The sequence below is a fragment of the Xenopus laevis genome, chromosome 8L (assembly GCF_017654675.1).
Source record: "Xenopus laevis strain J_2021 chromosome 8L, Xenopus_laevis_v10.1, whole genome shotgun sequence".
Classification (NCBI taxonomy): domain Eukaryota; kingdom Metazoa; phylum Chordata; class Amphibia; order Anura; family Pipidae; genus Xenopus; species Xenopus laevis.
The window spans coordinates 37,275,314-37,292,297 of NC_054385.1; the positions used below are offsets into that span (position 1 = coordinate 37,275,314).

At 37.1% G+C, this 16,984-nt stretch overlaps 1 protein-coding gene across 3 annotated transcripts; it reads right to left on the bottom strand.

The window, feature by feature from the left end:
* Positions 1 to 1,126: 1,126 nt before the first annotated feature.
* On the bottom strand, positions 1,127 to 14,056 carry c8orf48.L (chromosome 8 open reading frame 48 L homeolog). 3 transcript variants are annotated; one of them, XM_018229794.1, is made up of 6 exons: positions 13,796 to 14,056; positions 12,462 to 12,778; positions 10,687 to 10,770; positions 5,398 to 5,669; positions 2,137 to 2,289; positions 1,127 to 1,417 (listed from the first exon to the last, which is right to left on the bottom strand). In XM_018229794.1, the coding sequence occupies exons 1-6, from the start codon at positions 13,819 to 13,821 to the stop codon at positions 1,313 to 1,315; spliced, it is 957 nt and encodes a 318-aa protein (XP_018085283.1). In that variant the 5' UTR covers positions 13,822 to 14,056; the 3' UTR covers positions 1,127 to 1,312. The 3 variants fall into 3 exon arrangements, with proteins under 3 accessions (XP_018085283.1, XP_018085282.1, XP_018085285.1); XM_018229793.2 differs by having other exon boundaries at positions 13,770 to 14,000; XM_018229796.2 differs by lacking the exon at positions 13,796 to 14,056 and adding an exon at positions 13,256 to 13,426.
* Between the last annotated feature and the right edge of the window lie 2,928 nt (positions 14,057 to 16,984).

The following is a 16,984-nucleotide window of genomic DNA, read 5'->3' on the forward strand; positions in this document are numbered from 1 at the left end:
TGTAATTTTGGGTTTGTGTGGAGTGCGGCTTCTCCAAATCTTGTTCGTAACTACAGAGGAAGCAGACCCTGCAGCTGGGGGGGTTGAGGTGGTATAGGGGCCCCATGAGGCCCTAAATAATGAGCAATTTCAACATATATTGGTAAAAAAAATGACAACCTCTGGTTATGTTGGGGGCCATAAAATTAATTTGTTGTGGAGCCCAGTAATGTCTAGTTACGCCACTGTTCACACCCCTAAAGCCCTCTATTGTTCACACCTCAGACCCAGACTGAAACTGCTCACATTGTTCACCTGTTCAGACCTCATGCAAACTGCTGGAGTGGCATCATCATTGTGTCACTGTATGTAGCACAGTATGAACTGTTCATCTCAGAGTGGTCCTCATAGGTTTCCCTGTCTCCTGCTCTATTCTGCATTCTATATACTCCCTGTGTGTGCGCCATACTCTGCCTGCCCTGTGCTCCCTGTGTGTGCCATACTCTGCCTGTCCTATGCTCCTGTGCCCCTTTAAACTAGACAAGCTAATAAAGGTTGCATCTGAACAAACACAGTATGGATGTTTAGCCACAGGCTGCTGAAAGAATTGTTATAATAGCAAATGCTTTAAGCATTTAGTGCCTATAGAGGTTCAGCTGTGCACAAATAAAGAGCTTGTTAAAGCGCCTCACTTTGACTGATGGATACGGTACAGGGCTGAATCTACCATTACCTGCAAATCTTCTTGAGGCAAAGAAATGGTAAATTGTATATGTAAGCACCTCATTAACAAATATGGGTAGTGGGAGGGGGTTGGAGGTTAAGGCATTACAAGAGTTGAGTAAGACAACATTCACCTTACTCGCAGGAACATTGTACTGGGAAGGTGTACAACAACAACTGATTTCTGTTTCAAGTTACAGATGTCCATAAATGGTGGACAAGGGATTAGTTGTTTTTGGGATGCATGTAAGCACCAATATCATTTGGCATCCTGCCTATGCGTTCTGAAAAGAGGTGGAGGGAACCAAGTGAGACAAGTGTGTGTAATATAGCAACTCACCTGTCCTTCATAAATATTTATATCAATGGTCCATGATTTAAAACATGATTGCAGTTGAGCATGCACCAATCCTCCACACAGATGTGTAAAAGAAAGTTGTATGTTTATTCAGCTCCTATGGGATAGCCTTACGCGTTTTGTGTCTACAGACACTTAATCATAGGCATGGTTTAAAACACACACACCACAGTTTTTATTTGTCAGAAAAGAGTGCCATGCACCCCCAAAATGAGTTCCTCTAGAAAGGCTCTTTCAAAGTCTTAGAACCGGCTATGTCTTCTTACTGCTAGCATACAGTGTCTTCCATATGTTGCTACTCCCATCAGAAAGCCTGGGAAGGGACTGGTGGATCTCCCCAATACAGGTCAGCAGGTCCTGAGAAGGATATATGAAAGACAATGATTGAAGAAGTATAAAACAAAGTAGGAGCGAGTTATGCTCATAACCAGTGGTATATGAGTATATTAGGGCACCAAAGGCACTGCTAGGCCGAAAAACATGGGGGCCATGGATCCAGATAGCACAACCACTTGAAATGGAACCTTCTGTTTAAAGGAAAAAGAAAACTGTTCATCTCTAGTTAGGCACCCCTCACTGAATACAAGTCATCGCTCCTCTTCACTGAAAAAGTATCACCCAGGCATCTTGTCTCTAGACCCAGGGATCCCCAGCGCTGCCCTAGGCAGGATTCTTGTGCAGTTGCATAAAATGGGACACATAGAGAAATACTCTTCTGCATATATGAACTACCCTGGGCAGCGACAAGGGATTCAAGGATAAGTGACAAAATGCTATTGTCACACCCAGGCTAGTCAATTTTTTTCAATGAAAAGAAGTGCCTGTAAAAAAAAAAAAAAAAAAGCATCTGAATATAAACACCTGGGGGTGCCTAAGATATTTGCACACTCATTGGTTATCCTTTCCTTGTCCATTCAAATTCTTCTGGAAGCAGGTGGCATTTGAATTGACTTTTTCTGCCAGGGTATGGTGACAAGGAATGTGCCTAGGTATGGGATCTATTCAACACAATGCTTTGGTCGTAACACTAGAAATATCATTGTACTTGCCAAATTATATAAAACAAAGGGCATTACTTTGGTGTACATATGCTCCTCCATTTTGCTCTGCAGTAAGGATGCTTCTAGCTTGGTCCTTCTCAGTCTAAGAAATTCACACTTTGCCAGCTCAGCCCGTTTACTGGTACAATGAGGACAAGTAGAGGGTTGGTGCATTCCAGTCTCCGTCACCTACAGACCACAAGAACTCATTAATTTTGTCTTCCCTTCCATGTTCACATTACAAACCTGTTCATAAAGGCTGATCGAGTGCCTCATGTTATTGATTGATTCTTCCCACTTGCTGTATGAAATAAAGACTATTATAATGCTATGCATATAGATTTTTTCAGACACTGACTTTTTTTTTCCAATTGAAATTTACTGACCACAACCAAGGGAAAACTGATCAATGGATAATGTGGATTAGTAAAACCTTTGCTGAAACCCAACACAACATTTGAGAGGCTTATGCAACAGTGACGTGGAAATCTGATTTCACGGAAAGCGGAACCACTATGGGCACAGGAACTTTTATCACATGGTTTAGCTACTGTGTGACACTAAAGAATGTTTATCATAGGTTTTAGTTCCTACTGAGAGATTTATGGCATTATTAAATTGCCATCATGTCTACTAATGACACCTCACATCTGTGAGGACATTGCCAATTTACTAACAGGCGTAGAGGACAATTCGCTATTGAACGAGACCATCGCTAGTGTTCGTTCGCACCCTATCATCAGGCGACTTTTCACTCTGGCGGACGGTCGTTACTCTGCAAATTCACTAAAGCTCCCCATAGACGCAACGATTCTTCTTGCCGAACGACCGATTTTAGGGAAGCCCGACCAATCCTTCGAAATTATCGTGCGGTTGGTGGTATTCGAACGATCGTACATCCTACGATTTTTCGGCCGACATCTGTCAGGAAATTGATCGGCCAGGTCAAAAAATCTTTGTCGGTCCCAGTGCAATCTATCTATGTTTGCAGGGCCAAGCAGGCAGCTCCCCTTTGTTTTCCTGGCAATTTGGTCTTTTTAGTTGATGGTAAATAAGTACGATCGTACGAGAAGATCGTGGTCTCACGATCAGGATCTGATCTTTTACGTCGCCACCTCAGACCAGGCGAACTGGTAAAACAAAGCTACATTTTCCTCAATCTTATGTCAGTGACATCATATCCTGTATGCCGGAAATGCATTAAAGTTGTAAAAACACTGGCGACTTGTCCTTTTTTTAAAGCGAGACTGCCTTCAAAAGTCCGAACTATTAAAGATTTTTGTGTTAACAATTTTTTTAAACTAATTTGAGGGGCATGGCACATATGTTTTAGGGTGGGCTCACATCTAGTGCATTGGAGGATCTCTTTTGTCTTTATTTTGCTTCCTTGGAAATTTGTTATAATAAGTGGCCACTTCAAGCATTTCACTATTAAAGACGTCTATACAACCTATATGTACCCGCCATATTTAAATTGACCTAAGTGTAAGAGAACCAACGAAGTTTCAAAATGATAGTGAAAATTCAATATGAAATGCTCGCACTGTCGAAGTAACGCTAGCAAAAATTCGCCAGCGTTCGGCTGCTGAGAAGCAACTTCGAATTTTAGTGAATTTGCGTAGTGGTAACGGATTTGCGCCTGGCAAAGTGGTGCAGAGTGTGATGAAGCGGTCACTGGTGAAAATGTAGTGAAATTATTGAATTTGTCCCTATGTGTATTTAGATGCAGTTCTTCGCTATGCAGCACGCTGCACTGAAAAAAGGGCTGACCTGTTTGGGTGCAAGATGCTGTTTTGGTTAAATTGTGTAATTCTATTGTAATATCACATGTTTTAGCAGACACAAAGAAAAGCAATGGCTAACTGATCCTATTCTGCTCTGTGGGGCGTAATACACTGAAGTCAACACCAATGCCATGGAGACCATACGGAGGACTTAATTACTAACGTAACTGCTACTTAGCCAATAGTTATCCAATCAGGGATCTGCGATCATTCCCAAACTCATAGTAGACTGTTCAAAACTTACTGCTGCTTGGATGATATTGGCAATTACTATATTTTTTTTTAGTCATTTATTTGTAAATCAGACCCTGGAATATCTGCTCTGTATATGACCCTTACAATGCTGTGTCTTGTTTCAAACAAATTAAGCCTTCAGGAAAATAATGATGATTAAAAATATAATATAAAAGTACAAGGGAAAAGATTCTTTCACGCCATACTAACATTTACATATATGCATAATAAGCTTCCTTATGGTTTGCCTGCACCATCTATTTATAAAAATAGGGTAGGTGGTGCAGATGCATTGTTTATACATAGATGCAACTAAATACAGCAGAAGAATTTTTTTTTGCTAACAATAAGCTTCCCACTCTTCACTGTACAATTAAGTGGAAAATAAACTGCTTAATATGCAGTAAAGAATATTTCTAAAATGCAATCAGGTAGCAGTTACTTGTCACCTATTTGAATGCAAACTTGCATTTAAATGCAAGTTTGCTATGGGTAACTGCACCTGGGCAAGCTTTGTGCCTTTTATTACATATTGGGTTTTAGGTTTATTACATATTGGGTTTTATTGTCCCCCTTTAAACCTGTTGCTTCTTCTGTGGCTGCTATGTTTATCAGTATGTGTTACAAGAGAAACTCTGTAAATGTATACGATGTTCGTCAGGTACTTCACAACCAGCGCCATACAGGAACATTTTTAAAAACAGAAAACTATGTTGTGAACCAAAGTCTCACAACGGGAGATCTATCAGTCTTTGGTAATACACAAATATGGACAAATAGGGGCAGATTTATGATGTGGTGTAAAAAACGGCGGGATTATTCACCACACGTCAACAGGCTTCGATGTACAATAAATGGCGCTTACGTTTTTGCTTATAGTGACTTCCACCGAAACCTTCTTACAAAAGTCTGAGGCATTGTAAAATAATGGTGGCAAATCTGGCGTTCACATGGTGTACTACACACCCCTTGATAAATTCACATTTATTTCATATAGTTTTTTAAAACTAATTTCGTTTTATACATCATAATAAATATGCCCCATACTGTTCTACAGATAGAATACAATATCTGAATCTTATGTCACAGTTCTGGCATTTTAAAAAAACACATTTGTTCTTTGGGACAATAGTTATGGCAAACTGCCTGGACATGCCCACCTGTCCTCTAAAGACATGTACAGACATATTTCAGGCAAAAATTGTGCAGACAAACTAGAAACCTGGTTGTGCTTACAATGCCTTTAAATAAATCAATCTACTTAGCATTCCCAATGTACCTGTCTTAAAGTCTCTTTCATGTTCTCTAGACGGAGCCTGTTGAGCAGCTGCTGTGGGACAACCGCTTTCAGTTCGTCTGTCATGAGACTTTTGGAGTCGTTTTTAGTATGTTGATCTTGTTTCTTGTGGATGCTTAATGGATGGGTGATGTGTTTTATCTTTGTTAAGCAATAGGTGTGCAGAGTCTCTGTCTCTTTCTCAGTGGTCTTCTTGCCAGCTGACTTCTTCGTCTCAGCAGTCTCCTGACCAGCTCTACACTCTTCGATAAATGCTGCAATCATAAGGACATTCATAATGCCTACTGCTGATCAAGTGATGCAAGAAACTCGCTAAGGCATAATGCTCAGCTACACAATGATCGATAAGTGCAAAGTGCTTCCATTGATGCTAGATAATCTAAAGGTGGCCATAAACGTTACAATTATTACCTTCTTTCCAGGAAAGATTAAACATCAGATATACAGGTAGAAACAATAGAATTTTACCTGTATCGGACGATTCAGCACTAACAGTGGGCAATGTTCGGGTGCCTTCAAAGATGCCCGCTCAAAATTTTCCGGCCAGCCCAATCGACGAGTCGACTAATATCCAAGTCTTCTACTATATTGGTTGGCTCATTTCCCACAATACACACACCGAATATTGTACTTAAATTTGTTTCGTACAATATTATCGGTGCGCCTACGGCCACCTTAAGTCACAGCCCCAAAGAGACACTTTCAGAAAATTAATTTCTCAAACAGATTCTGTCTCTGGGTTGGCTCTGCAACAGTAAATTCACCTGTACCACATTACACTAGGAGCAGTTTGAAAATATGCAACACAGACTTATCCAGGGTTCCAAGCGCATTAATCAGTCTTTCAAATGAAAAATACATTATGTCAAAGTGAATGCATAATCATTTATAGGCATTATATAGAGAAGACATATAATAACAATGGAATGTCAAATATATAGTAAAACAGATAACATTTTCTAAGAAGTGAGTGCGCTCGTCTTTTGTAGACAACAGGTTTGCTTATACTCTCAAAATATATTTCTCCAGACTCAAAGTAAGTTGCTTAATAGCATGCAGGGGTGATTATAATATGTCTGCTGTGCTATGAACTCTGTGTGATTTTGTTTTGGAGGGATTACAAGTGGAGGAGCAGGACTTACTCACCCACCACTGCACTTATACTTTGTGTTTATCTGGAAGAGACTCCAACATATTGGATATCTTACACACACATAAGTGACAAGAGAACTGTGGGAACTTTTAACATCTAACAAGTAACTTTTATATATGTATGAAGCATTGAAATGGTTAGAAAGGAGCGCTGTTTAACTCTCTCTTTTAGCTATTCAAATATATAGTACCATACATTTTTCTCTCTGTTACTCTCTATCTGCATCTACATGTGGAAAACATAACACACTGTACTGCTTACCTTGCTACCCAACACAGACAGCCACATTTATTAGATCTCTTTGATTTTAGACTATGAAGAATGTAAGCATACTGTATATAGAGCATCCTAATCAAGCTGGTGTGCTAGTAATAAAATATATCCGGTTGTATAATGGAATTCATACTCAGCTCAGAGAGACATTCTGCATGTGCAACGATATACGCTGACATATGAGAAGCACTTTCTGCCTTTTTGAGACATGTTTGATTGACTGTACTTTAATATAAACTGTGCAATGTATTCATCAGTACATGTACTACTTTCAAAATGGGAATGAAGGTGGGAGTGCATACAGTATTGCATTTATACTCTTGAGTAGGATTCCCCCTTTTTTTTTTTCTTTGTGACAGTAAGCAGTATGAAACTCACATGTATAAATACAAAAATGGAGAGTAGAGATGGCGTGCAACAAGCTAAGCATGCACACTTTATAATTAATACAAAAAAAGGAATAATTTTGTACTTTGCATGCATTCTTTCCCTGCACAAAACTAAGGTAGCACACAAATGCTATGCAATATAAAATGGCCAATCCCACGTGAACCAATCCGTATCTGTAAATGTGTTCATATTTACAGAAAGTAAACCCAAGTTTAGAATACAATTATAACTTTACACATTAAGAAAACATGCAAAATCTATATAAATAGATTATTCTTATTTTTTGATGTATCTTTTAAAAATGCTAAACACTGATATTTAAGATATATAAATAGATATATTAATATAAATTGTCTATTGTCTGTTTTCCAAATGACCTTAGCCAAGCAGGTGCCAGCTATCCAGGCAGTAAATGGTTAATAGCGACTGCTTTGCCTCGGCTACCTTAATCCCCGTGCTTTCAGAACGCAACTTTAATTATTCAGCTGAATGAATTAAGCAAGATAATTTTCACTTTAATGCAAAAACAATTAAGAGGTAATCAAGAAGGCATCTAAGTATATAAAACAATAAGCGACAGCCCCGAGGGGACGTGTTGAATGTATTAAAGGGCCTGAAAGAAACAGATGTTTACTGGGTTTGGAAATGGGAGATTATGTAGATAATTGATTTAGCCATAGCCCAAGTCAGGTTTTATTTCTTCATTCTGAAAGAGAACTTCATTCATGCCTTTATAGTTAAACAGGCATGCTAAACAATGTATTTGAACCAATAAATAAAGGGGTTGAATAGGACTGACTAGAGGAGAGGGGTGTGATATTATTATGAATCAATTCCATAAATCCATATACAAAGGAGACAAAGGCTATAGCTGAATATAGGATTTCACTTAAAAATCTAATTAAAGGGGTGGTTCACCTTTCAATTAACTTTTAGTACGTTATAGAATGGCCAGTTCTAAGCAAATTTTTAATTGGTCTGTATTGTTTATTTTTAATAGTTTTTTTTTTAATGATGATTTGCCTTCTTCTTCTTCTGACTCTTTCCAGCTTTCAAATGGGGGCCACTGATCCAATTTAAAAACAAATGCTCTGTAAGGCCACAAATGTATTGTTAATGCTACTTTTCATTACTCATCTGTCTATTCAGGCCCTGTCCTATTTATATTCCAGTCTCTCATTCAAATCAATGCATGGTTGCTAAGGTAGTTTGGGCCCTAGTAGCCAGACTGCTGAAATTGCAAACTAGAGAGCTGCTGAATAAAAAGCTAAATTACAGATAATAAAAAATGAAAATCAATTACAAATTGTCTCAGAATATCACTCTCTACATCATACTAAAAGTTACTTTAAAGGTGAACAACCCCTTTAAAGAAGTCTCCCCAGGTCCAAGGATGTTTAGTCAATATACAACATATATGTCATCTAGATCTATAAATTTTATAATATATTATATATATATATATATATATATATATATATATATATATATTATATAATATATAGAATATATATATATATATATATATATATATATATATATATATATATATATATATATATATATATATATATATATATATATATATATATATATACTATATTTTTTTTCTTACCATTTATGGTGGAATATGTTTTTTATATATATATATCTATATATTTTATAATATATTATATATATATATATATATATATATATATATATATATATATATATTATATAATATATAGAATATATAGAATATATATATATATATATATATATATATATACTATATTTTTTTTCTTACCATTTATGGTGGAATATGTTTTTTAATAGAAAAATGTCTCTGCTTTCATGGAAGTCCAATTAAAGCGTAACTGTCACTATTTATAAAACAATACACTAATCTGTAGTGCATGTTTAATAAATCTGTTTCACACAAAATTATTATTTCTTACTTACTGTTTATATACACACCTATATGTGATTTTTCAAGCTGCATACAACACAGTCTGCTGTCAGTGACAGATTTCATCTATTCTCATTTGCTGATTCCAAACAGCACAGTTGCGTTGTTTGCAGGATTAGTTTGAGAAAGTATACCAATAAACCATTTCTCAAAAACTAATATAAACAATATAATTAAACAATATGTATAAAAAAAAATAATCAAGCATACACAACTATTTAGTGGATGTTTATTATAGTGACTCTGTAGTAGCTTGTCTTAATGGACAGCATAAATAAACTAAATGGAAAAAATGCTCCAAATCCAGGATTCAGTCAAAATCTGACCATATCCTAAAAAACTATCAAAAACTAATATAAACAATATAATTAAACAATATGTATAAAAAAAAATAATCAAGCATACACAACTATTTAGTGGATGTTTATTATAGTGACTCTGTAGTAGCTTGTCTTAATGGACAGCATAACTAAACTAAATGGAAAAAATGCTCCAAATCCAGGATTCAGTCAAAATCTGACCGTATCCCAGATTTTATTATTTATTTTTTTTTGTTTCTCATTAATCAGGATTTGGCCCAACAGAGGTAATTTCTCAGAAAATATTCAGTCATTATCACTGCCCTGACACTTGAACATGCAATATTTTTGAAATTTTAAGAAAGGATTCAGAAAAAAAATTAAGACGATAAATTCAGTGAACCCTAACAAAAATATATTTCATTACAACAATACACTATACAATTATGATAGGGATATTAATGAAATAAGTAAAATAAATATAATAGAGCTATCCACTAAAGCTGCCCATCCAATGTAAGACTCCTTCAGCCAGGCAAATGGCCAAACAAGTGGATTTGTAGATTGTTCAGCAAGTCACTTGTTGGGCTTTCAGATGCCAATCTGCGATTCAGGGATCACTGCACAGGTTGCTGACACACCACTTATAAGGACACAGTTCTGAATAATACCATCTCAGACTTTCATAATTTTGGTGAAATGCATAAACTACAAAAAACAAAAAGAAAATATCCAGCAAACACTAGGGGGCACATATATCAAAAATTGGGTGTTTGCATTTACTTTCCATAATCTCAAGTAATCTCCCATGTGCTGATCAATAAACTGATATTGAACTTCTGTGGATCTGACTGTATTTAAGGAATCGGGCTAATCAAAGTGATTTTCGGAATCTTGGCTGCACATGTCATGGCCCGAGCACCACCCCCATCCAGCCCTGAATGTGCCTTCTCCTCCACTCCTTTGGATGATATTATAGGATTTGGTTGACAATTCTATGCATTTCAATGGAGCAAGTAAGTTTTGGGTGAAAATGAATGACAGTGGGACATGGACCTGTTACCGCAGGAACTTAAATCAGGGAGATATTAGTTTTGCAGGGTGTAAATTTGTTGTGTGTGAAGGAATCCAGTGTATCCTATGCAAATTATGTGGCTATGAACAGGGTTAAAAACCATTATATTAACACTGATAGTTTTACTTACCATTTCTTGACTCAACATTAGTTCTTGCAGCTGACGTGCATGCATGCTTGAACTGAAGATTTTCAATCCATTTTTTAATCAAATCTGTCCTTGAAAAGAGTACAGAAGGTCAGTGTGTTAAGATGCATCATTCCCCGATCCCTCAGTCTAATAAACTTTCAAAATGACAAGAAGACAGAGGGTGTGATTTACACATCACTAGCTTTACACACATTTAGTTCTGAGGGTGTTGACCAGCAAAACATAAATAATTTAAGAAAAAATAGGGCTACTAAAAGAGGGCAAGGTTTAAATGAAAACATCTAAATAAAAAACATAAATTATTTATTGACAGGAGCAGTAAAGTTGAGTTGAAAGTCATATAGTGTATATAATATGCACTATTCCCTGATAAAAGCACTTTGCAGTCATAGCTACTGCCGTGGATTTGTCCTGCTTCTTACCTTTATACAGGATCACTCTTCAACAAAGTGAAACCTTAGATTCAATGAGATACTATAAAGCTGGAAAGATGGAAGGTCCACTTTAAAGAACCCATTATTTCATTCCCTTCCCCTTTTTACATTGTAAGATCTTTTGCACAGGGCCTTCCTCAACTTTTGAACCTATACTGGTCGCTATTTATGTAATTCTGTATGTTCTATGTATGTAATTCATGTGATTTCTTTGCATAAACACATGTATTTTACAGCGCTGCACGGTATGTTGGTTCTCTAAAAATACATGTAAATAATAATAATTATTATTTATACTTGTAGCAATTTAGAAAAAAGTGGATGGAGCAATGCTGCATCAATACAAAATTTTATATACTGGGCCTGAAGGGAGATCAACTGTCAAAGTTCAGCTAAAGACACAAATCATTTTTGCCTGTTTGCCTATTTTTCAAAGCATAGAGCTTGTATATTCAACATTATATCTGAAGCTAAGAACAAGTCTCTCTAATTTTATTACTTATTTTCCAAGCAACCTAAGTTCAACTCTTAATATTTCTGTTGCTCAGGACTGCACAGTCCACTGCTCAAAAGGTGAAGCTAATGGTGAGAAGGCCACAATCCACATGTATCCCATAGTATGCAGAAGTATAAGGCCTTGAGGGTTAGTACTACTAGCTAATAATTATATAAAAATACATAGATATAGGGAAGAAAAAAATAATTTTAATTTTAAAAGAAAATCCCCAGGCCATATAACTGCTCACTTAACTCCCAGGTCTATGAAATGAACTGGAAATTAACAATATATTGAATTTTCAGTGACATCATATATATTTCAGTTGTTCAAAACTGTCTCTACTCTCACAAACCACTAATTAACATTTGTAACCTGAAGAACTTCGTATCACCTCTTCTTTTTTCAAAATGCGTATCCTAGGGTCCATGGGCCAAAGACTTTATTTGTGCTGCAGATAAAACACTGAGGTCTAAAACATTGTGTAACACTGTGTAAATTAGGGTTACCAGTAGGGTTGCCACCTGGCCGGTATTTTAGCGGCCTGGCCGTAAAAATTATGCTTGATGCCAATGTTATCAATAGGAAAAAACGTCAAGAATATAGGAAGGTCAGTATTTTTTTCCAGAAAAGGTGGCAACCCTACTTACCAGACCACTTGGAACATTCAGGAACTTGAGCTGCAGTCTGCACCGATTGCATTTAAATTCAGTTGCAATTAGTACAGCCATTTTAGCTGGTAACCCTAGTGTAAAAGATAAATAAGCTTTGCTGATGCAATTTAAAAAGTATTTTAGACACACATTTACTCAGGGTGCCAGTACCTTGGCAATGTACATTGGCCGTATAATCCACTTCTGAAGGCTCAGAGCCTGAAACGTTATCAGATCCATGCTCTGAGCATACTGAAATATCACCAAATCCATTCTCTGATGATGCCGTAGTGCTGTTAGATTCTTGCTCTGAGGAACATGGTTTAAATGGTTCACTTTCATCTTTGTCACTGAATGAATCTGTAAGGGATTCAAACGATTCACTGGAATAGTCACATCCCGATCCTCTGCTGCATGATGTGTTTTGTACTATATGTTCTTCATAATCTATACTTTCTCCATCTTCTGACAGCCCATCCATCAAACTTCTATAAAATATAACACATGATGATATTAGAAAGTGAAACAACAGCTGTACAATATTTATAGCGATGGCAAGACACATTGTCACATTACTGTAAACGGCAACTATATCCTTATTTTAGAGACAGTGGCAACTACACTAATGGGAATCTCTTCTGCTAACGGCCACAAAGAAATTTAAATAATAAATGAAAAATGTTAGTCTTTTCTTTAGATATAAACCCATAAATTAATTTTGTCTATTCCAGACTTAATTGACTTCCAGTCAGTAAGATTATTGGATTGATTACACTACATTTATATGATTTTAACCAGACAAAGGCCATCTTATCTAAAGTAATAATATATCATTAAATGTTTCACTTAGATATGTACTCCAGTTAGATTAAAAATAAAATGGGTGAAAAATCTCTGACAAGCGCCACCTCTTTTGTTAACAAAGCATGTTTTTGATGCCTATCTTTGAACTCTTACAAAAGTACCTAGCAAAGATTGATCCTATTTCTTGTAAAACGACTTCAACATTTTCATTTCTACGCTCCTTTTCTTGATGAAAACATATGGGTGTGCCAAAATATCCACAATGACAGACGTAAACATGGTTTAGTAAAGCAACTCATGCATTATTTCATCGTCACTGTGACCGCTGTAGTAAATGGACTCCTAGGTCTTCTTCTAATGCTACACTCTAGCATTAGATCACTGCAGTAATTCACAATAATGGGTGAAACATTCTTTACATACAGGACAAGAAATGGTCCCTGGCAATGAGAGGAGGTCATTACATAAACCAGAGCAGCCTGCAGCTGAACTACAACTCCCAGCATGCCAGCAGCGTTCACCACCAGCTGGAAGAAGTGCAGGCTACTGAAAATATCGTTTGACTATTTATTTACATTCCCAATCCTCACACAATGGCCCCGCTAAACCCAGCCTGTTCATTCTTTAAATAACTTAATTATGCCAAACTTGTGATTTTGATGAAAAAAAACCTGCCTAGCTAATTCCAATGTCGGTCTCACCTCCTCCGGAACGCCTCGGTTTCCATAGTAACGCGGTGCAGTAAGTAAACGCGTCCGTACTGAAATGAAGGTGCAAGTCATTGAGTTCCTAGCGATAGCCAATCAGGCTGGTGCTGCCTCGGTTTGCGCTACAGTATGAAAAGATTGGAGCTTGTGTAGTGTTGCACCAGAGGCTAGTATAACTAGAGCGAGCCCAGCCATTTGCTGAAAGCACTCTTGTTTGTCACAGGCAAAAGGGGGTTGGGGAGGTGCAGACACAGGAGAACAACAATAGAAATGGGGGGAAGGGCTTAAGACAGTGAAAAATAAAAGGCCCTGCTTATATTTACCAACCAGATTTTTTATTTTGAGCAAAGTCAGATGATCAGAGCGCAGCTGAAGTAGGAACACTTTTATTAGTGGTCTCTGGAATAATGAAGCAGCATGGAAGTGATTAGTAAGGATGGAAAGGTTAGAAACCAACACCAATGAGCACTTCTGCAGACAGTACTGCAGGCTCAGTCCTTTGCCTCTCAAATCTACAGCACAATCTACACACACAACTAGGGTTGCCACCTTTTCTGGAAAAAAATACCTGCCTTCCTTTATATTTTTTTCCCCTGTTAATAACATTGGGCTCAACCATCATTTTTCCCGGCCAGGTGGCAACTCCACACACAACCTTTTTCTTACCATATTTAGTGAAGGGTTGCCGCCTCACTCCTTTAAAACTGAACACATATGGAATCCACAGCCTACATGGCTAATTAGCAATTCATTTAGGCTGGAACTACACAGTGCGCGTCCTGATCCAACGCGATGAGTAGTGTTGCCGCTTTTTCAGGCAATTAAATACCGGCCTTCCTATATATATTTATCTTTTTTCCCTGTTAATAACATTGGGCTCAACCATCACTTTTACCGGTCAGGCCGGTAAAATACTTGCCAGGTGGCAACCCTAGCGATGAGAGGAAGTGCAGGCATCATGTCTAGGGCTGCCACCTGGCCGGTATTTTACTGGCCTGGCTGGTAAAAATGATGGTTGATCCCAATGTTATTGATAGGGAAAAATGATAAATATATAAGAAAGACGGTATTTTTTTCTGGAAAAGGTGGCAACCCTAGTCACATCAGATGCACCTAATATAAGTAATACAAATATTGAATCTACAAACAGATTGCATATGTCACGACTGTTGGATGAGGACGCAACATGTAGCATTTGCATCAGACAGTCATGTCGGATGCAATCAGTTTGTAGATGCAACATTTGTATTGCTTACATTATATTCGGCGTATGCATGAATTCAAAAAGAAGCACCTGCTTTGAGGCCACTGGGAGCAACATTCCAGGGGTTGGGGAGCAACATGTTGCCCACGAGCTACTGGTTGGGGATCACTGGAATAGATGAACCAGTCTGATGCCCCTGTATATTGGGTCCTGGGGATGACACAGACACCATTTTGAAATGGTATTTGGATGCCTTTAAATGTTCCTATCTTGTAACCTCTCCAAATGGGGCATGTGTCATGAAGATTGAAAGTTATAATTTTCAAGTATTTTCCAAAAATGAAAAATTCACCACACCACTGGCAATTTGCAAAACTTTAAAATACGCCAATTTACTAAGAGCAAGAATGCATTTTTGTCAAGAGAAATATCTCCAGTCTGAGGCTGGCAAACTACTATTTTAAATACAGGTCAGCCACTATCTATGTGATCCCCTCCATACTAATATCCCACATACATAATTTATTTATGGCATAAAGTCTCCTAGAGAATCTTCTCAAGACGATTGTATTGGGAAAATACACTGTTTCAAAGAGAATTTATGAAAAAAAAATGTTCAAATTTACTCTTACAACACTGTTCTTACTATTTTTAGTAAGTATGCATTCGGGGGTGAAGTCTCTCCTGATATGGATTGTTATTTAACCAGTGAATAACTCAATTTCCCTTTTCTAGATAATTTCTATTTATACTAACTTACAGTAGATTGGGCCTCCAAATCTAAACGTACAATTCAAGGTGAGGTCTGACCAGTGACCATAAAGTAGTAATCTCTAATTACAATATACCTTTTCCTATACATACTGCCTTGTATTGTATTTCTTTTCTCCTCTTCACTTTAATGTATACCTAACCAGCCTTTGTTTAGCTGTTATTTTTCCCCTGTTGGGAGTTCAAGTTCAGCAACAAATGAAGGACAGCAGACTGGGCATCTCTAATGTAAGCAAAGCCATCACCGTGATTGCAGCTTTGATACTAAAACAATGAAAATTTGCTGAAGCAAATGAGTCTCCTTATTTGCAGAATATTCAGCAAAATGTCAAACATTTTCAAGAGAAGCATTTACAGCCTATTTCAATGCAATTTATTTCTGTACAAAGTATTTTATCAAGAAAGACAAATTTCTTATATTCCAAGCTGAAAATCAAGGTCATCCTGACACAGAACACCTGATTGCTGCACTTGGCCAATTGGATCAGTACATTGCTCTAGCCATCAAATGTATTGTTAGATTGTCCCAAGGTTAGGTAGCCCTAGTATTTATATGAATGAAGTATTTATGGATTTAGTGCCCTTCAGCTGTTCTCAAGAGTGATGTATAACTTTGGCTAGGTTTACTGGTTGGCTGCTGCTAGTTTTAACACAGACACAATCATTTAATGCTACCCTCATTTATCTGTCTCTGGGAATGTATAAATCAAATGCCACCGTTGTCTAGTTCGCTATAAAGTTTATTTGTTGAGCAAAATGGGAACATTCGCTTCTCATTTTCAGGATAAAAGGGAATTAACACTTTCACTCCCAAGAATATATATAAACTCTTTTGGTGCAAATGTTGACATGTATTTTTCTGTTCCAATCAAATCAGATTGAAAAGGAAGAAGATATCCAGCAAGGTCCCCAAACAAGTGGATCTGGGACCATTTTTTTTCCACATCCATTTTAGGCCAGATTAGGCTGATCTGATAATTGACTCTAGGGTCCGAGATCATCCATTTGGGAATATGGTGATATGTTGGATGAAGACTACATCAAGATGCCAATGTGATTCTTTTCTGATGGGATATTCAAAACCGCCCATCTGATATCTGACCTAATATAAGTATAATATAATGCCCATCAGTGGGTCTCATAAACAGAAAAATAAGCTGCCATTTTTCTCTGAAGAGGTGAATAAGCAGTGAAATTCTGCCCTTGTA